Below are 24,514 nucleotides of genomic sequence, written 5' to 3'. Positions count from 1 at the left end.
TCATAACCTGCCAACCCCAACCAGGGCCATTCCAGCCAATCCTAAGTAACACCTAAGGCAATTTATAAGATTCTAGAAAGGTTCCATACACTAGAGTAACTTTCCAGAAACCTACAATCCGTGGATGGATCCCTGGTCCAGATAAGTCCTGAAACCTAGCCCAGCCTCTCCAGAACATCAGATAGTTCCATCTCCCTACCCTATATTAGTGACAGACTCATCCAATATGAAAAATTTAGAATTGCCATAGCCCAAACAACCTTAAAGAGAGGGACAGAAAGCTCAAAGGTGATGGTGGAGTTATACAGAGAAGGTAGGATTTAACAAATGAATATAAATGCTGAATCATTAAATTGGTATCTCTTTTAGTCTCCTGTATTTTAGAGCAGCTAGAAGTAAAAACCTAGAATTGTGAAATGGTAACCTGTGTCAAAGTCAGATATGTTCTACGCTAATTGTGGTGCTGGGCTTTGAAATTTATAGCTTTTTGTATATATGTTATTTTTCACACAAAAAAGGAGCAAAGTCGATTCTGATGATAAAAAATATTTAAGCCTTCTAGCCTCCTATATTGTGGAGAAGGAAAAATCTGAGAGGATCATATGGTAGCCCATGATGAACTCTGGGATCTGTCCTGTAAGTACTTGTTGAAGAGTACTTTGACAACTATTGCTTTATTTATTTCTTTGCTTTGTATATATGTTATACTATACAATAAAAAATGTTAAAAAAGGAAAAAAATTCTCAAAGTGATGTTTTTCCAAATAATATATATCATAGATATGTTTTGATATTGTTATTTTTAGATCAATTAGGTAGCTTTTTAATAGCCACACAACTTTTCTGAGATATGGATGTGCCGTATTTTTTTTTAATGAGACCACATTGACTTGGCAGTTTAGATTCTTTTTAGTTTTTCCACTGCTTATGAACAATGGATGAAGTGAATATTCTTATTAATGTACCTTTGTTTATTCATGCCACTCTGTTTATAAAAGATGAGTTTCTAGGAGAATTGCTAGTTCAAGGGCAGTAGAGAACATTTTAAATTTTGATAGATGTTGACAAATCAGTTGCCCCTCCCACTCCTCCAAATAATACACTGATCTCAAGTAACGTATGAGTGTATTTCTTTCCCCACATCCTTGTCAATGTTGAATATCATTTGGATTAATTTGCTTTGAGTGTCATGTACTAGACCTCCTCTCTGACAATCGCCCTTCTCCCCATTCAGTTCCTTCTGTGTGCGAGTTGTAGGGCATGATCTGTCAGCCCATCACCAGCATTGCCCTTACTTTTCTGAGCCTTGACCCTGTGGTTTTACAGATAGAAGCTTGGCTTCACAGCTGAAGAATCAGACACTTAGCTCTTGGCCCATCTTGGCCACTGGCTCTCCATTGTTACATTGAATAACTCTTTATTCCTCATTATTTGCTTCTTTATTCCACATTTTCCTTGGGTGTAAATATCAGAAAATTAATGTCTGTCTGACCCCTTTTCCCGTGTCTTTTTGAGAATGACTTGGGGAAACTGAGGACAGGATTGGGGAGGAGTCATAGCAAATTGTATAACCTTTGACAGTCTCGGTAGGCCACAATATTCTCATCTAAAAAAAGTATATGAATTGGACTAGATGTCTTTAAAGGTCTGATTAAATTTGTCAGCCAATGAGTCCATATTCAAAGCTACATGAAAAAAAAATCCTGTGCTAGTTACACTACAGGATTCCTGTTTTATCTAGTGCATCTAATTGGGGCTTTGGAGGAACAATCTAAAATGGTTGTAATTTTGTTTCTGCATATTCATCTTTGACAGAATTATAATCTTCCAGAAATAACAACTTCTTTCCTGTCCTCCTTTCTTCCAGACTGCTCCCCCTCCCCGCGTTTTTTGACAGTGCCTCATGATTTGTGTGACCCATAAAACCTATTTTGAACTGGCTAGTTCCCTCCCTTATTGTTACTTTAACTCATACAACCAAAACATGTATGGATCTTTACACTTGACACTAAAATATTAATTCAGGGATCATAAGCTTAAATATCCTCTGAGGCCTTGCAAACAACTGGTACAAGAGTAGATGCTGTTCTGGGACTGGGGGTGTGGGAGGGGAAGAAACATAGAAGTGAAGCTTTGTATAAGCTCAGTTGATAGCTTCAGCCACACAACTTTTACCCACAAAATGAAGCCTGGGAATGGCAAACATCCTTATGGTTCTAAGGAAAAAACAAAGCTTTGCATCTTATGTGAAATCTTCTGATTTTAAAATACTTAATCAAATCTCTAAAATATTTGCACAGGCCAAACAATATAAGTGCGTGGATTGGATTTGGATCTGCTGTAAACGCATGAATGGTTTAGAGCATGTTCTTGCTTTTCTCTTTGCTCTTTATTAGCTTTTCTTGTGCTGGATAAAAACTTAGGGTGTAGTTTTAGTTTCTAACAGGAGCTTTTAGAAATAAATTGTGGTTTAAAGCAAATCTTTTGCTATCTTTCCTTAATCTGAATAATGTGTGGAAATAAAGCAGTGCTCTTTTAGTTATAGCATCAATGTCCAGCATATGACCTCTTGGGAAAGAAAGATTATTAATAACATTCCATAGGGCATTTCTTTGCTTCTTTTTAAAATTCGGTGAATTATGTAGCATTAGCATGTTTGTCAGTTAGTATAAAAATGAGAATGGATTCATTTTGATTCAACATATCCACGCTGAACTAAAAGTGTAGTACCCAACTACAGCCGAGTCCAATACTGATAACTGTGCCACTTGCAAGCAAGTAGGGGGTTCTGGGGCCTGCAATGTTGTGGAGGAACACTTAAGGATTCTATTTTTCTCATTAATGTATGCATTATTCCACCCGCACCTAATGGGCATCTTCTATAAATTTAGCACCGAGTTGAATGCTTTGGGTGTGGCAGCTATGAGGGAAGTGGAGAGACAGGCAGGTGGAAGTAGATGATCAGGTAATTATAACCCTGTACCAGGGCAAAGCAGGGTGCAAGGGGAATCATAGAAAATGCACTGAACTTAAACCTAAGGGGTCAAGGAAGACTTCCAGAGGAAGTAGTAGTTAAGTTATGATCTGAAGAGATGGTGGGGATTGGTGAGACCCTTGGGGTCCGGGAGAGGGAACAGAAAGGGCAGAGTGCCAGAGATCTGAGAGGTAGGTCATGGTGAGTTGGAAATTCAAGAGAAGAAGCAAAGAGCTTACTGCAGTTTAGAGTGTGGCAAAGAGTCGAGGAAGCTGAGGTGAGGGCTCACACCAAGGTCCCAGGTGTACAGGTCCTTGTGACCCTGTTAAGCAGCCATTGAGAAGTTTTTGAGAAGTGACTTGATCAGATAAAGGCAATTTTAAAAAGCCACTGTGAACAGCAATTTCCCCGTTAGCTCTCTTCTTTACTTATTACTATCTTTTTAAACCTCTTTAGACTAGGTGCTGATGGTGCAAGTGAACATTTTTCAAAATAATCAAGATATATCCATTGTCCTCCTGGTCCTCTTAGCTTCAGGTTTTTTGTCCCCCTCTACTCCTGCAAATTTATGAAGATAAAGGAAAATCACAACCACAGCAGAAGACCAGGAAGCAAATGAAGACAAAGGGAGAAGCAGAAAACACTTATTTTGATTACAAAAACAGAATTTTATTGTACCAGGACACAGGAGGCCAGCGTTTGAGACCTGCAGCCGGACCTCTCTGTATTTTAGTTTCCTCAATTGTAAAATGAAGGATTGGAAGAGATGTTCTTGAAGGTCACACTCAGCTTTACAATTCTATAAGGATTAATTTATTTGTACCTGGTGCATCACTCGCCCTTTGTGTAAGTCAAATTACAGTTATTTTTAAAGTAGTATGATTTTTGTATATGTTTGTATGTATGTGTGTGTGTGTAATGTATATGAAGCAAAATTAAATTTTATCGGAAATGGAAATGCGGGTCAATAGGAGGTTCAGTATATTTTGGAAAATGATGGTGATGCTGATACTGGTTGGATGTTTGCAGTAATTCTCAGGAGCTGCATGTCTTGTGTGGAAAGGCAGGTTATATGAGCAGGAGCTATTCTCAGTGCCTGTCACAAGTGCTCCCCTTGCCAAGACACCAAGAAAAGCCCTTCCATCAGCATGATGTTTCAGCTTCAAAGTTTTAGGAGTCACAGAGCTCCCTACCTAGATGAGCGTAAGGTCAGACTGTACTTTATCCTTATCCTTTTGGCTGGCAGTGGTGGAGTGGGAGATGAAAAATTTCTGGAAAATTTGTGACCATAGGCAAGAAAACTATTTTTCTGGCTTTTTGGCATGTTCTTGAATAGCTGGTTATTTTCTAAAACTTTTTAAAATTGTGAAATACAACATATAAATAAAAAAGCAATAAAATTTCAAAGTCCATTGTAACAAGTGGTTATAGAACCAATTTCAGAGTTTGGTATGGGTTATAGTTTCATAATTTCAGATTTTTCCTTCTAACTGCTCCGAGATACTGGAGACTAAAAGAAATATCAATATAGTGATTCAGCAGTCATACTTATTTATTAAATCCTACCTTCTCTGTTATAACTTCTTTTGTCGTTTGATCCATCTCCTCATCTTTAGGGGCATTTGGGCTATGCCCATTCTAACCCTTTTATGTTGGAAAAGGCTGTCAATATGGGATAGGGGGATGGAATTAGTAGATGTTCTGGTGAGATTGGCACCTCTGGGTTTCAAGACTTATCTGGCCTAGGAACCCATCTAGAGGTTTTAGGTTTCTAGAAAGCAATCATAGTGTCTGAAACTTTTGTAGAATCTCAGATAGAGCCCTAGGTATTCTTTAGAGTTGACAGGAATTGTTTTGGTTGAGTTTGGCAAACCATGATAAATAGCAATATCTAGCTGAAGTTTGCATAAGAGTAGCCATCAGAATAGCCTCTTGACTCTATTTGAACTGTCTCAGTCACTGATGTCTTTTTTTGTTTTCCTTTCCTCCTTTTTGTTAGGAAGGCATTGTTGATCCCATGGTGCCAGGGTCATGCTCATCCCCAAGATTCGTGACCCACATTGCAAGTGAGACCTTCACCCCTGGATGGCATGGCCTACACAGTTGGGGAGGGTAATGATTTTACTTGCAGACTTAGGCTTAAAGTGAGAGATGCCACATCTGAGCAACAAAAGAGGTTCTCTGGAAGTAACTCTAAGGTATAAATATAGGTAGGTTTAGCTTCTCTGCTTCATAAATATGCTTCACAAGAGCAAGCCTCAAGATCAAGGGCTTGGCCTATTGACTCAGGAGTCCCTAATGTTTGAGACAGTATCAAGTGTTTCCCTGGTGGTAAAGCTTAATAGTTCGATATTTTTTCTCCCATCCCTCAAGAGACTTTGCCAATACTTTTTAATTATCTGCTCAATATACTCTGAGATGTATTTGAATATTGGATTAAGCATCACTTATTGACTGAGAGTAGAATGGTGGACTATGGGGTTATACATGTGGTTGAATAGTGTGTGGCTACTGAAAAGAACGAAGTCCTGAGACGTGCAGCCAGGTAAATGAACCTGGGGGTATAGCATGTGATGCAAAATAAGCCAGAAACAAAAGAACATACATTGTATGGTTATTTTTATTTTTATTTTAGTACCAGGATAATCTGAAGATACCATCTTAATTTAGAAACTATGAAGTATGTGATGTACAACTAACTTGTCTCTTGCCTTATTCATGTAATTATCCTAGTAGATAGTATTTTAAAATGTTTTATTTTAAGCAGTTGTACAGTGTTGCATAAAATCTAGCACTTGTAAGGTGCTGCCAGTTTCTGAGAAGACAAAGGATTTAATGGAGATAATATGAGACTCATAGTTTTTTAAAAGTTTTCTTTTTATTGTGGCTTCTCTAGTGTCAAGGAGACTTGGTAATTCCTTATTTTCAGATAAAATTTGCAAGAGTATCTCCTTAATCTTGTTAATTAACATTTTTATCCCCTGTAACTTTGCACAAACAGTTCCTTTTTTATCACAGGTTTCTGAGTACAAAACACTTCAGATAAGTCACTCTACCCTTTACATGTGTATTTATTTTCCCGTCTTACTGGGACTCTTTTGAAGAGAGTAAATTATTACTTTGCATTTCCAAATACAGGGCAGACTCTTTCAAATGCCGCCATAGCCCTAGTAATGTGAAGCAAGAGATAAATGAAACCACTGAGAGGCTGGGCTTTGCCGCCATATGGTTGGACTAGTTGGTCTTTGACTGAATCCTTCATTACTTTGCTTAGATTAATTTTCTCATAAAATTCCTGAACACTTGAGTAGTGCCGGAGTGGGCCAGCTGTTGTTTTATCAGCAACTGAGCGTGACTGGACTCAGGCAGCGGCCGTGCGTGGTGGGCGGGGCAGTGGGGTCTGGGTTCCCGTGACCTTCCCGTCCGTGGCCGGGCTTGCTCAGGACCGAGGTGAACGTGGGTTCCCACCGAGGAGCGGCAACATGGAGGATTTAAGGCCTTGTTCAGGGTCAGGGGCAGGGACTGAATTTCCTCCTGGGCAAGGGAGGGGTGAGGGTGATGTGACTGCCTTAAGGTTTTCTGACCCTGGGAGAAATGCAGAACTGCGGACTGTGCACTTTACGCTGGATTGTGCTGCCATTTGCTGCTTTTATAGCTTTGTCTTTGTTACCATCAAATGAAGTAGTGATATGTTTGAAATTTCTGACGGGGCTCCACCACCTAACTGATTCTTACAAAGTTGAGTTTCTTTATGCGCAGGCTTTAGGCACTGGGACATGCAGCCGCGGTGTTTTAGTTTGGAAGGCAGGCGGAATACAAAATACCGGAAGTAGAATGGTTTTTATAGAGGAGGTTTATTAAGTTAGAGGTTACAGTTCAAAGGCCTTAAAGAAGTACAAACTAAGACATCCAACGATACCTTGTCTCTGAAGAAAGACCAGTCTGTCACATGGGAGGGCATGTGGCTGACATCTGCTTGTCCTTGTTCCTGGTTCCATTGCTTCCAGCTTCTGTCCAGGGGGTGCTTCCTCTCTAAACATCTCTGGGTCCACACTTAGCTGCTCCAGGGCAAAACTCTGGTTTTCATGTCTTAACTTAGCATCTTCCGGAACCAGATATTTCTTCCCTTCAGGTTCTGGCTATTTATGTGAGTCCTTGCTTAGCACCTGGGCTATTTCTGTCTTGATCTCCAAACATCTGAGTTTTCTCCAAAATGCTTTAGCTCTTAACAGACTCCAGTAAAAAATCAAGAGCCCCTTTAATGGTCAGGGCCGTACCTCGATGGAAATAATCTAATTAAAAGGTCACACCCACAATTGGGTGTGTCACATCTCCATGGAAATAATCTAAACAAATGTTCCACCCTAACCAATAGGTCTGCCTCCACAAGCATAGATTAGGATTGAAAGAACGTGGCTTTTCTGGGGTACATAGCAGTTTAAACCAGCACACATGGCAAGGAATGTATTTTCTGACTTTAAACATCCTTATTTGTGTAAAAGAATACAATAATAGCCATTCACATATTTTCTGGAAAGAAGTATGTGGTTTTAAGCCTAGTCAAACAGTAATAGGTAATATGATAGAAATGTGTATTCTTCTTGACCAGAAGACATGAGGGATTTGGTGCCAAACCACACATCCTTTTTTATGGCATACTTTGTAGTGTTTTTGCTGATTGTGCATGTAATCCAGCTGCAATAAAGTTTAGATACTTAAAATAAAGCAAAAACTTTTTTGATGCAGACATCTCACAGTTTTCGGCCAGATGAAAAAATAACTCTTCTGTTGTCACATCTTCTGGAAACCCTCAGCCCATAAATCGTCTCTTTTCTGTCTAAAGACGGTTCATGGAGCATTACCATCATATTGCTTAAGTAAGTTTCATTTCCATAGAAGTTACTAGCATGATGTTTGCATTTGAGACGAACCACATGTCTAGCATTTATATAGCCCCTGTGCTTGCAGGGGTCCTTAAATTGGCAAATAGGAGCAAAGTTAGCTACAGAATTGATGGATGTCTGTCTGACAGGTTGTTTACAGAGTGAACTTTGAGTCACTGTTGACATTAAGATGGGGACTCTTTTGAAGAGAGTAAATTAATTTTAATATGGTGAAGTGACTATGCAGGGAAAAGTTTCACCTGCTAGAATGAATGTGCAATATGAAAACAAATTAGAGGAAGGCTGATAACAGGGCCTGCAGAGAACCAGAGTAGGAAAAGTGAACCTCACAGTGCAAAGATTTCCAACAATTTCCTGGTGAGGAGGGATTAGTAGTGAAGAATCACACTGCACTTATGATGACTCACTATTGTAGCTGTTGCATGCATATTAATTTTGTGGTAAAACATCTGTATGCCTATTTCATAGTGTCATTTCAGTTCTGTTCAACTGATCCACTTGCAATAAAGAAACTTTCTACTTATCTCTTTTATTACAGATGTGATATATTGTTATCATAAAACAATTCAGATGATATAGAAAGGTACACGTAGGAAATTAAATAATTTCTATGATTCTTCCTCTCATAATTTGATATGTAGATTTTCTCTAGCTTTTTATTTTTCTATGCAGAATCATTTCTTGGCCATTTGGTGGCAAATTAACTGATTTAAATATTAACAGTGATTAAAAATAGCAATGTAATTGTGAAAAAGTTAAAATTGTTTTGAACCGCAGGAACTCTTAGTTGGTTGGACTATGCAAAATCGCTGGGTTAGTAAATGAGCAATGTCAAAACTGGCAATTGTGAGTGGTTAAGCTCTACTATTAAAGGCAGTTACTCTTTGCAGTGAGTTAGTGAGCGATGATGCATGTGGTCACACGAGGCTGCAGTGTGGATAGACTCCTGCCTGACCACCCATTGCCAGAGTCAAGTGATTGAAAGCCCAGTATAGAAGGCAAGGGGGAGTGTTTGTGGTTGTAACTTTCAACACTGCATTTCAGGTCTGTGATATTAGAAAAATTAGTAGGGGAGCAGAGCGGGAGTAATATGCAGTGGAGATTAAATTTTTTTTGCCATCTGAAAATAGAAAATCTCAGCTAAGAAATGAGCAACAATGGTAAACTTTTTGATATAAAACAATTAATGTGCTATTAATAAAGTATTCTTTACATGTATTATAAGTATGTAAGTATTCCTATGTGTTGTATTGTTTTTACACATTTGGATGGCATCTGGTGAACAAAAACCATATCTCTGAATCCTGAATGTGGTTTTAGCTAAATTAAATTTACACGGCATCCATTTTTGTGCCACATTTGTTTTAAACTTGTGTTTGGGGTTATCTGAGACCCCCTTTCCCCAAAACACAGAGTTGACTCTGTGTATTTACATGTGTATGAAGAAGAAAAAGCAAAAATGGTGTGAAGACACAATTCTATCTTTTAATCTGATTCTTTCATTTATTAGTTTATGGTTGTAAGTATGTGTGCATATATATGTATATATATATATATATTTATATATCACATTAGATATCATAAAAGGGACAGACAGTTCAGAACTGAGTAGACCCATCGCATTTATAATTGCTCTCCCAGAATGTCGGCCAGGTAAACAGCATGCCTTACAAAACAGTGTGTGAAATCAGCTGGCTTATAGAACATGCACATGTTCTTCTGTCTGTCTAGAATATCTCCCCGTTTCTGACATAGTTAAACAAGCAAACCTATCTTTCTTCATGCTTTTCTTTTTTTAGTTCTCCCATACAATTTCACTCAGACTATTTTACCTAGGGAAATATTCAAAATCCCCTGGCAAATGAATGAGATAGAATTTCTCAGTTGAAAGTAAGTAGTTTTACTATGGATAGTAAGCAGTGAATTTCCAGTCTTAGAGCTATTTAGCTGTGGGCTTGAAGAAGATGATGATTGTGTTGTAGTTGTAGCTGGAGATATGGTTGACTCCTAGGATTTTTAAAAAAATTATTTTATTGAAATATCTTCATATACCATATGGTCCATCCAAAGTATACAATCAGTGGCTCACGGTGTCATCACATAGTTGTGTATTCATCACCATGATTATTTTTAAAACATTTGCATCACTCCAGGAAAAAAAAATAAAATAAAAAAGATAAAACCCATACACCCCATACCCCTTGCCCCTCCCTCTCACTGACCACTAGTATTGCAGTCTACCAATTTTTTTTTTTTTACCTTTTATCCTGCCCTCTCATTGTTTATTTATTTTTGTCCTTGTTTTTTTACTCATCTGTCCATAGCCTGGATAAAGGGAGCATCAGCCACAAGCTTTTCACAATCACATAGTCACATTGCATAAATTATGTAATTATACAGTCATCTTCATGAATCAAGTCTACTGGAGTATATAGTTCAACAGTTTCAGATAGTTCCCTCTAGCCACTCCAATACACACACCATGAACTAACAAGGGATATCTATATAATGCATAAGAATAACCTCCAGGATAACCTCTCAATGCTGAAATCTCTCAGCCACTGAAACTTTATTTTGTCTCTTTTCTCTCTTCCCCCTTTTGATCAAGAAGCCTCTTCAATCCTATGATGTCAGGTCTGATCTCATCCCAGCAGTCCTGCCCCATGTTGACAGGGAGATTTGCACCCCTGGGAGTCATGTCCCATGTAGTGGGGGAGGGCATTTGGCTCCTAAGATTTAATGGGTGTTAATTTTTCTAGGAAAGTCAGACAACAGCCCTTCCTTTGCACCCTACCCCACTGAAAAAAGAACATAAAAAAGATGAAAGGAAAATCTGAATGTAGTGTTTCTTTCCAGAAGCTAAACGGAACGTGAGTAAGAATAGATTTGTGTGTATTTGTGATATCTTTTTGTTCTCATTGGGTGTCAAAGAATGACCTAGAAAGCCATCCAAATTTTAAAGATTTACTTGTTTTTTTGTTCTTTATTAATGTATACATATCTTTTGACTACAGTGGGATTCTGATAAAATGAACCTACTCTGAATTTCTTATTATTCTCAAAATTTATTTTAACTGTGTTGGCATTGAAGTTTTGGTGAAATCCATCTCTTCCAAGTTGGAGTGTGAACTTTATCTCAAAGTGGGAAGCCTAGGTTTGAATGTGACTGATGAATAGATATCTAAAACCTCCTCTCAAACTTTGGGGAGACTCCTTGTTTTCCTACTTTGTCTTTCTCAGAGACAGAGTTACCTTTGTGAACAGGAGTGTTTTTTTGTGTTTTTGTATTGTTTCAACATCACAGTTTGAAAACTATTGTTTAGTTTTTATTCCCAACCCTTAATTACAAGTCTTTTGTATCACATTCAAATGTAGATTTTCAGCCTCACTGGTGAAATGAATTCCAAGTGTTGCCATATGTTTACCTAACATTTGGAAGGAGATCAAGCATGCTAGAATTACTAACGCTGATGTTATAGGATGTGTTTGGCATGTAACAATTAGAGCAAGTGTGTATTACATTCATGATATTCTTGAGATTATCAAGATCTCGGGATCATGATATTCTTGGGAGACCTCGTGGCTCCAGGACTTGTCAATGCTGAGCATGGGACCCTCTGAGCAGCCCAGGAGGCTGGCTGGCCTCAGCAGCAGCAGAACTGCACCATTTGGGCCCTGCCTCCACGCTGGTCAGGTCTGGCACGTCCCCTCCTGCGGGGAGATTCCCTAGACTGCTTCTACCCTTAACTCCTTTTCCTGCCTTCCGTTCACAAAGAAAGTCTCTCTTCTTTTCATAATATGAACTCGTTATGTCAATCTCAAATGAAAGAGGCAAATACAGATACTGGTTTTTATTTAACTGACTGTGTGTTTTAAAAGTTTACACCGATACATTCTGAAATCTAAAATCAGTAGTAATCGATTCTTATTAGCATGAAATGTGGAGGTTTTCATGGTCAAATATATAATATTGTTCAAATGAGTTAACGTTTTCTATGATGGTAGTCACCATCAGGAAACCTTTCCCCCCAAGGTGAATGATGGCAGGAGTTTGATTTTACTGAAATTGCAGGAAAAACACAGTGGGAACTGATGGGTGTGAAGACGTTTCTTTGAGAAACAGTCTAGGTCTAAGTGGTGAGAGAAGAGAGGTGATAATGGGGAGAAAAGGATAAAGCGAAAGCCTGTGGCAAAGGTCTTTGGGCTGTGGGGCTCCCAGTGAAGTGGAACGTCAGTGCCTTTTTGGAGTTGTCCCACGTGAAGACGGATCGTGACAGAATTTGTTAACCTGAGGGAATAACTTAAAAAAGAAAGTGGACAAAACAACAAATGATGCTACGTAATATGTTTGCAAAACCTTGCCTCACAAAGCTGTGTTTCTTTCTTACAACACGATAATCATTAGGCCCAAACCGGTACATGTTTCCTGAGCACGGACTGGGTGTTAAATACTGCGCCTGACCGTCATTTTCAAATACTACATTGTGCCTGGAAATATTGATCCCTGTTGCTGAGTCTGCCTCTGAAGACTGGTGTTGGAGTAAATGTTCTTTTAAAATGAGCCTTAATTATTTAAAGCTGATGGGCTAGTTGAATAATTAAAAGAAGGAAGATTATATAATTATTGTAATTAACAATAATGCACTCTGTGGTAACTCTGGGTTTACCATAAACTCAGTTTTTTTTCGAAGTCCATGCTCTGTGATTTCATTGTATTATTGTAATTTTTGTAGTTATTTCTTACTTGCATGTTAATATCTAAAAACATGGAAAACATGGATAAAATGCATTCATAGATTTTTTACTATAAGATTTTTAGCATGCAATACAAACTTGGCCTTGGCAGATATACTTGAGGTGAAAGAGAAGGCCTCCCTACAACAGTTAGCTTAGACATCTGTGGCCTTGGAGTGTATGTTGCTGGTGATTCAATGCAGACAGGAACACCCTGTTGTCAATACCTGCCACACTGAGTGGCCTTCTTTTGACCAATTATGGATTTAAAAATATCTCTCTTGGAATTAAGAATTTAGTATATTGCCCTGAAACAGGTCTGCCTGGGGAAGACAATTGCAATTCATAGCAATATTGCTAATCCTAATAACAGGAGCTGGCATTCACTGGGCTCTTACTAGAACTAAGCAATCTGCATGCCTCATCTATGCTCTCCCTGGGGACTTCCCAGTACCGTGTGTTTTGCACTGTGATTGCAAATCTAAAATTCCATTTTATTTGCGTGAACTATTAAATATTGTAGATTTGCTTTATTTTAATATGTGAAAACATGGGTAAAATCTCTTTTAAAAAGATGTGGTCTTGCAGCATTATTATTTGTCAAGTGTAGGTGGTCTGCCCAGGGTTTCCAGTGCCTGCACCTAGAATAAATATTTGATGAAGAAAATGAATGATTAAAGTTCTTGAAAGAACATAGGCAAAATATTGTGCTTTTATGTTTTTCTTTGGGCTGTATAGATTCTTAAACAGAAACTCAAAAATTGAAGACAGAGTATTACTAAAATAAATAGTGGAGATAGAGAATTCTGCTGTTCTTGAATATTCTACCTGAGTCGTCATTGCTGGATCTTTATTCTTAGATGGCATTAGAAAGATGTAAGACTAAATCCAGCACCCAAATTTAATAAATAAGAAATATCCTATAAGTATGTTATTCTGTTTTTTCGCAGTTCATTAAATGGAGATAATCCTAAAGAAATAGAAAATTAAATATCCAATTATATCCTTTGTAGTGTTATTTATAAAATCTGAAATCAATGACTGCTTAATTGGGAAGGGGACTCTCATTTATTTTTTCTCAAATGGGGAAGGAATGGGATTTTGGAGGCATACCCAGGTGTTCCTAGATTTTGAAATTGTCAACTTTTGTAGCTGGTCTTCTCTGAGTAAGGGAGGGGTAGATATTGAGGGGCCCTGTGTTGAAAATGCATGGCATCAGCCTGGGGTTCAGAGCTAGTGCTGGCCTCATAATAAAAGAAAGATAGTTAAACTTGAAGAAGAGCTGCCAGTTGGCAGTGGGTCATTTGTTCATTCAAGCAGTAGCCAGTAACATGCGTGCACAGAGACACACACACACACACACACACATAATCTGTTCCTTGAATTCTAGAGGATTAAATGGAATCCTGTCTCTCAACATCTTCTTCTGGGGAACCCAGAAGAATGACATTCGAAAAATGTATTGAACTCCTACTTTAGGCCTTGATCTGGAATCTGGGGATATATCAATGGAAAAATATAAATCCTTGTTTTTGTGGGACAAGGGGTTTGGATGGCAATGAGTGGTAGCTGTTTGATTTTGAGTTTACACCAAAAGTCATGTCACAGATCCAATAGGGAGAGCAAATAAAAGCATATATGGTCTATACCATTTACAGCACTAGAAGGCAGCAGCAAGCCCCCTGGTTGCAGAGAGCAGGAAAAAGGAAGCATAAGAGAAGCTTGAAAAAGTGTAGAGAGGTATATAGGATTTACATAAAGCAAAATTCCTCCAGAAACAGAATGGTGGGACTCCAAGTAGTCTGCATTACTGGGGGAAAAGGGGTTGAACGTGAGTGGGAATGAAACTGCCATCTAGGAAAGCATTGCTTCCAGATGGTGATTCAGATACGTGTGGAAAGGTGGTATTCTTTGAATGCATGACAGTGAAAGGAAAGAAGGGAATAAAAGAGAGAAATAAAGAACCCCACAGAAATATATGAGAAAGAAGACATCCCAAAAGTTCTCTTTCCCCTACTAGCACTAGCCATAAAAACTGCACAGAGGGCACATTGGACAACAGAAAGTGTTCTTTAATTAGAAACTCAGTTCATTAAATAAATAGGAATAGGCAAAGTGTGACCCACATATATACAAAACTGTTGTTAAAAAATTAGAAAATATGAATCAATTCATTTCAGATTATAAAAACTTTTTTTGAAAAAGGAAAATAAAGAAAACTAACACAACTCTATAATCTGAATGAAATTTTCTCATTCAGACTTTTGGGTATATGAAATGAAAAGCATTTTGAATAGGAAGAACAAAAACTAAGAAAAGAAATGACAAAAAGAAAAATGAAGTGAGAGTTGAGTGAATTCAAGGAAAACAGTCGAAGAAAGGACAAAATTAAATCAGAAATGAAAACTAAATTACAAGAGTTCAAGGAAAAGTACATTCAAATGATGGGTGATAAAATATGTCAATATTTATGTTAAATGCAAATAGTCTAATCATACCAATTAAAGAGATTAGCAGGATGAATTTAAAAACACATCCCCAGTCCCTGTCTGGTGTTGAAAATGTTGAAACAAGAATGTAGTGGGTCCTCTAGTGCAAAATTCCTTACATCCCTGGATCTTTCAGTAGGAGCTGTGATCAACTGTGCTGCCAACACAGGAGCCAAAAATGTGCATATCATCTCTTTGAAGGGGTCAGAGGACAGGGGGATAGACTTCTTGCTACTGGTTTGGGTGACATGGTGATGACCACCCAAAGAAAAGCAAAGTAAAACTAAAACATAAGGTACGTCTCATAGTGGTAATTTGACAAGGAATGTCATACTAGAGAAAAGGCAGTTTGTTCTTTTATTTTAAAGGTAATGAAGAGGTCATTGGTAACAATAAAGGAGAGAAGAAAGGTTCTTCCATCACAGAATGAGGTGCAAAGGAGCATGCAGACTTGTGGCCTAGGATTGCATCCAGAGCTGGCAGCAGTATATGAGTCCTCAGTGTATTTGTTGAAAAAGTAAAACAAAACAGTATATCCCAACAGTATGCTGTTTTTAAGAAACCTACTTCAAATATAATGAAATTGGTGGGGAAGGATAGAAAAGTTGTACCTTGCAAAAACATTGATCAAAAGAAAATTGGAGTAGCTATATTAAAATTAAATGAGGCAGACTTCAGAGTAAAAAAAGTTAACAAGGATGAAGAGGGATGATATATATTGGTAAAAGCATCAATTCTCATAGAAAACCTAGCAATTGTCAATGTTTATGCAGCAAACAGCAGAGCTTCAGAATTCACAGAGCAAAACCTGGCAGTACAGAAAGGAGAAACAGACAAATCCACTCTTATCTTTGGTGACATCAACACCTCTGTCTCAGTAATTGATAGGACCACAATTAATAAAATCAGAAGAGAATTCAGTGACACTGTCAACCAGCAGAATCTAATGGGTGTTTAGAGAATGCTCCACATTCTTCTCAAGTACCCGTGAACATATATACTCAGGTAGACCATATCCTGAGTAATAAAACAAACCTTAACAAATAATAAAAAAGTGAAACAGTGCAAAGTATGTTCTCTAACCATAGTGGAATCTAACTAGAGATTAATAATATATGACAGGTGAAATAATTGAGGAGAGTTTCATTTAAGTGAAAAACTTGGTCCTCTGTCCTTGATTCTGATTTGTTTTTGTCTTGGAACATGGGAAAATAGACATCTTTCACCTGACAATGTGTCAAAGTGATAATGAAACATGTTAGTTGACTGCTACTGGAGATAAGTTGTCTCTCTGTCCACTTTATTTTACAGCTTCTCTGTTAAAAGGACTAAAACATGCTAACATAGTGCTGCTTCATGACATCATCCACACCAAGGAGACGCTGACACTTGTGTTTGAATATGTGGTGAGTAAAATAAGAACTCGAACTTTATAAATACGAATTGAATTGTTATAGCATTGTCATAGTCTCTTTTTTAGATTGCTATCCTAATGTGAATATTTCATCTGAGTACGTTAGCCTTCAATTCTGCATAAAGTAGGGGCCCTGTAACAGATTTTTAAATGATATGTGTCTTAAAAGAAAATTCCAGAAAAATATTACGTCGAATTTTCATCAGATGTATTAGCTATTTATAACCTGTTCATTGCTAGGATGCACTGTAATTTTTAGGTTTTCCAAGTAGGATTAGACAGTTTACTGGTGATTGCTCTATCAAAGGAAGTTCACGCAACAATAAAATGTTTTTTTGGACTTGTAATTTGGCTTCTCAAAAGCATCCTTATTACAATGTATTTTGTGGGAGAAAGCTTGATACTTACAATTTAAACTTCGTAGTTCTTAACCTCAGTTGGTGTTTCAGCTATTATTAAATCTTCCAATTTGCATAGCACACAATGTAATGATCTTATTGTGTGGGGCGTATTACTGCTAGAAGACTTGGACTTACCTCATAATTAATCTTTCTCCGTTTCCTTTAGAAAAAACATATGGTATTTGTGTAGCATCATTTCAGCATTTAACTGTGTACTGAAATGCAACCATGATAATTAAATCTCAATTTTCACAGATGGATCTGAGAACATGTAATTTATAAGATACAGATGACACTGGTGGAGATTTTTATTGAGAAGAATAGCTGGGGATATTGTGAATGTATTACAGTCCTGTTTTGTGGCTCCCACACTACTTTTTTAAAAATTTGAAACAGTTTTAAATGTTTCCTTGAAAGTGTGTAGTGGAATGAATCTCCAGAACACTTTTTATCTTGCTAACGTCTGCTTGTGTCTGTTTATCATTTGAAAATTGTTGTCTTATGGAGAAGCCATTCATCGTGTCTATTTACATATAAATGATAGATACATTTGAATAATATGGTAATATGACTACAGGGACATCTAGAGCTAAGCAGTTGCATATATTACATGCTACCAAGAATGGCTGAAAAAAGGAAAAAGAATGGCTGCAGATTCACACATAAGTGCAATATAATTTCTTTTGTTTAATCTATGACTTTGAAGTCAATAACATATTTAACTGATTTAGAATCAGAATTTTTGATTCATATTTTATGGTATTCTACTTTACATATGCCAAATAATCTAGCTTCTTGCATCACTTGAACGTTTATAATGTTTTGTAGAAAAGAGATTTAAAAAATGTACTTCTTCCCTCCCTAAAAATTATGTAATTAAATTAGAGGAAGAAAAATTGTTTGAGCCCCCAAATCACTTATACTGATAGAGAAACTAATAAAAGTAACATGAAAATATGTCATCCAAAATTCAGAAGAAAAATAAATATGGATGTGAGGCTAAACACACATTCATACTGGATCAGTGTCATTTGATGATTATATATGCTGTGGAAGTTGCCAAATAAAAAGAAATTCATTTGCCCTACTTTATTTGCTAACCCATCAAAATGACTTTTGAATACAATCATTCTTCTCTGAGTGTAGTGAAATTTTCACTGGTCTCAATTCTTGTGGAGATACCTCAGATCCTCTTAAATTTACCAAGTAATAGTGTGGACTTATGTAGTACTCTACAGAAAACGTTGCATCTCTAACTTCTGGGAGAGAATAGTAATACTATTCTCTTTTCTAGAATGAGGCAAGCTCTTGTCATTCGTGGCTTATTGCCCTGCCTTTTCGTCAGTTTTTCCTCCATTTGTTTTTTCCCCTCCACTTTTATTTCCTCGCTTTCCCTCTGTTTCATTGCTTTCTTTTCCACCTGTTTTTCCTATCTCAATTCTCTTTTATCTCCTATCTTTCTGCTATATCTTGTGAAGTACTTTTGCAACTACAGTTTAGATTTTTTTTTTTTTAAGTAAAAGATGTCTCAGTAAATTCCTACAGTAGTTATAGGTTGGGGTTAAGAAGAGCTTTTGGATGTAGAAATATCTTATGAAAACTTTCAATTAGAGTGGAGAAGACAGGATTAACCTGCCTGTTTAGCAGTTACTTTGTTCAAAAATAACTTCCCTGAATATTGTCTGAAGTTTCTGTTTTCTTACTCTGTAGATAATAGGACCACATACTAAAACCAACAACTGAAATGTGTTGAGACCTTGTACTGTGTTGACCCTGTGCTGAGGGTTATCATTTTTGATGTTCTCAACAGCCTCATGGAACTATCAGTATCATCACATTACAAAGGAGAAATTTAAGGATTAGTGAGATTAAGTGACATTTCCAAGATTATGGTAGTTTGTAAATAGCATAGACTCAAGCCTGTCTTGTTCTGAATGTCACTTCTGACCAAAGTTTCAGTTTAACTTTTGTCAAAAATCTAGCCATTTTAATTTTTATTTCAATTAAGAAATGTGTTTGAAAATATGTGTTCTACAAATCACATATAAGTGATTCCATTTGGAGTCTATTTAAACATACATGCATGTAAGCATGGAACTTTGTTATTCAGCAAGTCCTAAAAGCAGTATCAAACAAACATTTTAATCTAAAGTTTATTAAACTTAATGATGATATTGCCATAAAAGGCATATTGCATGTTTCAAAATTGTTACATCAAAGTTAGAAATGCTCTTTTCTAAAAAAAAAAAATTCAGTTTTGTACTTACATGTGATTGATGGTATCTTTGTTTTTGAGAGAGGGACAGTTAAATACAGCATGAAAAAATCATGCCCATTAAAACCCTAGCTATGAAAATAATTGAAAATCCATTAGGTGCTGTTTGCTCTTTAAATTTTCACCTCTAAATTAAAGGTTCAAGGGCTTTTTGAAGTACCTCTGTAATCTGAATTCCACAAAGTGAAAGGTTCATATTTACAATAATGTACATATAGTATAAATATATTTCTGTTCTTTCCTCTCTAAATGTATGTCTGTTCTTTGAACTCTAAGCCTAGTTGCTTCATATTACTACCATAAATGCCATCTGAGATTACATAAAAGCCTTCTGAGGGCCAGAGTAATGTAAAAATGATGACCAGCTAGTGATGCTAGCTGGAGAAAATTACTTCGGAGCTTATTATTAACGTAATTCAGTGGAAAATAAGATATTGGTAGTGTAGGCTATCTCTTAAATGCTATGAAAACTCTTAAAATGTCCTGAAATTTAGATTTTTGTACACGTTGAAAGTGAATGTATATATATAATTATCTTGAAGCCAAGGAAATTGTTCCCCAGCTTGTTCGTAACTTAGTCATGTAACACAGGAGCCCTGTTAAATAAGCTATTTTGAGCCCTGCCTTCCTCCATTCTTTTTTTTTTTTTTTTTTTTGCATGGGCAGGTACCAGGAATCGAACCTGGACTTCTGGCATGGCAGGTGAGAACTCTGCCTGCTGAGCCACCATGGCCTGCCCCCTCCATTCTTTGTGACTTGCTAAGGGGTTTCTTTAACTAAGGATGAGAGATTGAATTACCTTGAAAAGAAATCTGTGTTCATAATAGTCTAAAATATTGGTATAGCCACCTTTTTTTCCTGCATAGGTCTAATACTTGAAAGAGAAATATAGAAAATAGCTCAGGATCATTGGCTCTTAGAATATATTTAGTTGTAAAAATGCTAAACAATTTTTCTTGTGCTTAAATAGAAAGCCAAGCTATTTAATTTTTATTCCCAAAGGAAAATAAATGCCACATAACCCAGTGCTCAGAAAATTAAAAACAGAATCCATAAGTGGAAATCAGATTAGTAATAGAAACAAGTTTATGTAAATATATGTTGTCAGTGGTTAAGCTCATAACTATTCTGTTCTATTTTAAATTGCATGAGAGCAAAACACATATAGCAGACTTTTCATTACATATTTAATAATTACATATGAAAAAGAAAAGCAAGAGCACATTTTTATAGCTAATTATGACTTTTAGGAGCAATTATTTTATTTCTTCTATCATCCTGGAAACTACTGAAAGATTGTAAACTAACACGAAAATAAATCTGTGCCACCAAAAATCATACAAAGTGATTTATGTATCACGAAAAATAATGTGGTGTTTGTATATTGCTTTACATTCTACAAGGCACTGTAGATATTTTCCTGTTAAGTTCTGCCTTTAACCTTTGAGATAGGTAAGACGTGTTATTGTTGCCCAGTTTTTTTATTAGTAAGAAAAAAAGGATGCATAGAGAATTTAAAGAAGTTTAACTAAAATCACTCAGCTGTGTTAAAAGAGGAAAAATGAGACTTTAGCCCATATTCTGTGCCTGAATTCCTGTTCCTCTACTTTCACTTGCAGCCTTGAAGAGTTTTATGTGATGTTGTGTGTGATGCTTGAGTATGGGATGTGGGAAGCTGAAAGTTATGTTCCAGGTTTTCGCGCTGCCACACAATTTACCTAATTATTTGGTTTCTCTGTCTCATACATTTTGATTTTTATATCTAGGAAGAATGCTTTAATTTGCATGATTTTCTATCACATCTGTTCTTGAAAACTGCAGCTCTGCATCAATATTCTGGTTTCCAGAATACTGTCTCGTGGGTAATTGCACATTTTCCTGTTTTCCTGTGAGATAATGAATGCGTTCAGATGTATGTCCACATGCAACCTTAGGTGGGGGTGGTCAGGGAAGGCCTTGCTGAGTAGGTGAGAGGTATTTAAGTAAAAATTTGAAGGAGATGAATGAGCAACAGCCACACAAATCCAGGGAGCAAGGAGTGTCCTGTCTTATGTGAGAAGCAGTAGGTTCTCACCTACTGAGGGTGTGGCTGGAAGGGAAAGATTGAGGCCGAGGTAAAAAGAGAAGTCCCATTGCAATGACATCCAGATTGATTGGGACTTCCTGAGGCTTATCTTCTAAAAGAAGGTGTTTGGTTTTTATTCAGAATGAGATGAAAGCCACTAATGGGTGCTGAGCAGAGAAGTGATCTGATCTGACTTACATTTTAATAGGCCCTCTGCTTTCCTGAGAATAGACTGAAGATGGTCAAGTTTTTCTTAGGAGGCTGTTGCAGTATTCTTGGTGTGAGATGATGACAGAAGTAGAGGTAGTGAGGAGTGGATGGATTCTGGATGCACATTTCAAGTTGAACTGATAGCATTTGATATGGAATTTGAGAGACAAAGAGGAGTCAAGGATTACTTCATGGTTTTTGGCTGGAGCCTGTAGAATAGTTGAGCTGCTAAGAGGAGGCATGGGGAATACCACAGGAGGAGGAGTGTGAGGGAAGATGAAAGTCAGCTTGAAATATGTTAAGTCTGAGATATTTATTACATCTGCAAATGGAGATTTCACCGGGTAACTGGGTATATATAGAGTCTGGAGTTTTGGAAAGGGGTCCAAGCTGGAGATTTGGAAATTGTCTAGATTCTAAATGTTATTTAAAACCAGGTGGGTAAGATCAACAAATATGGTCATTTTTGCTTTGGTGGCCCTAAATGGACCGTGCCTTCTGGTACTTTTATTCTCTTGCAGTCCCTGCCCTTTCAGGATTTCTCTAACATCCAGTTGTCCAGGGCAGCTTGGCCAGTGGAGTCAGAGACAGTGTCCAGTGCCAGCCGACAGTGCGATCTAAGGCCTTAGGCAGAACCTTCCTAGCTGAGGTGCCAGAAATTGTAACTGCAGAATCCATCTAGGGTGAAAGGCAGTGGGAAGATACCCCAGGCTCACAGACATCATATGGTACCAAGATGAGTTGTCCCTGCTATGCCTTTTCTGAATTTGCAACCCACAGTATCACGAGAAACAATGTGATGACCATTGTTTTAAGCCACTAAACTTTGGGTTAGTTTGTTATGTAGCACTTGACAACAGCAAAACCAAGTGAGTGAATGTACATAGAAAACGCAAGAGAGTTGTGTGGACTGAACATCGGGGTGCTCCAACAGTAAGGGTCAAGATGATAAGGAACGATTAGCAAAGCACGTGGAAAAATAAAAGTCAGTGAAAAAGGCGATTATTATTCATGTTCTCAGATAAAACTTAACAGTGAGTTTCAGTAAGGTAGGGGCTGTCTTTCCAGTGCCTTGCAGAGTGTCTGGCACATAGTAGACTCATAGAAAATACTATTTTTCATGAATGAATGAGGGATATTTTAAAGCAGGAAGAACAAGAGACTATAGTGTTTCATTAAGGCAGTAGCCAAGAGGAAGCAGAATGTCTTAACTCAGATTTTGCCTTTATTTTCTCCTTCAAAGCAAATTCTCTTTTCTGTTGAAGACTTAGAACAAATCTAACTCCATAGCAATCAGAGAAAGCTTCAGACAATGGGATGATCAGAGACCACCTAATTGTGTCAAAGGGATTAAAGTATCAGGCTGTTCCAAATAAGCATATCAGTCAGGTTCTCCATTGTCCTTCACTGAAATTGTCCTTTGTTGACTTAATCAGAAAAGCTCATTGAGAGGACACCGTGTGGCTGACACACCAGAAAAGCTCATTGAGAGGACACTGTGTGGCTGACACACCTGCTGGGAAGTCTTTTAAAATGGCCAGGAACAGTGTGAGCTGAGTAACTGGAACCAGAGCTAAAATCATGTCATAGGACTGTCCACTGGTAAACCTGCTGTCACCAGGAGTGCTGGCACTGGACACTGATTCTGACTCCATTGGCTCAGTGAGCTGCCCTGGGTGATTGGATGTTACTTCTTCTGATGCGATGTCATCATGGCATCTGCATTGTTCCATCTTCTTTGGGTTGTTAGCACCTAATGTAAGTCAGGATTAGTTTTGTTTGGGTGTCTGAGACCAGGTCACTTGCCCATATTTTGACCATGCAGGACCCTGAAAAAGTGAGTGCCTGGTCTTTTTGGCTTTTGAGAAACCTACATAGGTTCACAGAGCAGGGATTTTTCCCAACATAGGGAAGACACTCAGATACGGGGCATACTTCCCTCTATTCCCTGCTCTTTTCATCTACCCCACCAAAGAAAAACAAATCACAAACGTCCACTAGAATAAGTTCATTTTCCAGACCTAGAGGAGTTACATCTAGAATGTGAAAATAATTGCAGGTAGACTATTCATGGACCTGTTGTTTCTAAAAATCTAATCATCAAAAATGCCTTTAGGCAAATGGAATGCTGGTTTTTAAAAGGTGATGAGAACAAACCTCTGAACTCATAGATATATAAACTTAACATAGAACAGTAGGGAAATTCAAAAATAGATTTTTAGACATTAAGGTCGGAGATTCCCCTTATGTAAGATGCAGTGTTATTTCTTGATTTCTGCAAGGCTTGTGACAGGGACTCTCGTGAGATCCTTATAAAGGGAATAGAAATGAAATCCAGTTGTTAGAAGATTATTATTTTTTATAATCCATCTCTGGTAGAAATACTTTACCCCAAACTTATTGATTAATGAATTGATACCCGCATGGAGAAAAGTCTCTAAGGGTGTGCTAGAGGACATTGTCCGTGATCTGATCTTATTTGATATTTTCTGTTAATAATTCAAATGAAGACATGGTGATAGTATGCTTGACCCATTTGTGCATCTTCATACAAGAGCCTTAATTAACACTTTGGGTGATGGAATCAAGGCTCAAAAAAGAATCTGATGAAATGATAAGCTGAACCTATAAGGTGAATGCTGTGGTGATAATAAAAAAACTTAAGTATATTTGATTTAGAAAACAAACAAAGCAGCCCAACCAAATGCAGGAAACAGGATATGGGAAAGTTAACTTAAAAACAGTTCATGTAAAAATAATTTATTTGACTCAGTGTGAGTCAATAAGGAAATATGGCTACAATGAAAGCTAATGCAGATTCAGAGTAGGAGAGCGTTAACTGCACTGTTCCTCGCATGATGATTTCAGTGTCTCTAAATGAACTCTTTATTGCTGGAGGTATTCAAGTGAAGGATGAATGGATCCACATCAGAAATATTATAGGGAGGCGTCTTAACCTGTATGGTATGCATGGCACCCGACTGTAAGTTAGATATATTTTTTTCATGTAGTCCCAACTCACGTCATGACGTAGGTATGCGTTCTCTC

The 24,514-nt window shown here is 37.4% G+C and overlaps 1 protein-coding gene and 1 pseudogene across 5 annotated transcripts in view; both read left to right on the top strand.

Moving 5' to 3' along the window:
- The window catches only part of CDK14 (cyclin dependent kinase 14), a 653,719-nt gene that overhangs the window by 306,992 nt on the left and 322,213 nt on the right, over positions 1 to 24,514 (top strand). For all 5 annotated transcript variants that reach the window (XM_077119488.1, XM_077120922.1, XM_077121765.1 and 2 more), the window contains one exon: positions 16,413 to 16,507. In XM_077119488.1, the coding sequence (XP_076975603.1) occupies positions 16,413 to 16,507 (95 nt within the window). The remainder of the gene's footprint in view (positions 1 to 16,412; positions 16,508 to 24,514) is intronic.
- On the top strand, positions 12,854 to 16,404 carry LOC143652011 (large ribosomal subunit protein uL14 pseudogene; annotated as a pseudogene).

This window comes from Tamandua tetradactyla, chromosome 1 (genome assembly GCF_023851605.1).
Source record: "Tamandua tetradactyla isolate mTamTet1 chromosome 1, mTamTet1.pri, whole genome shotgun sequence".
NCBI classification, from domain to species: domain Eukaryota; kingdom Metazoa; phylum Chordata; class Mammalia; order Pilosa; family Myrmecophagidae; genus Tamandua; species Tamandua tetradactyla.
The sequence above is the reverse complement of the archived record's forward strand: the minus strand, read 5'-3'. Positions and strand labels throughout refer to the sequence as shown.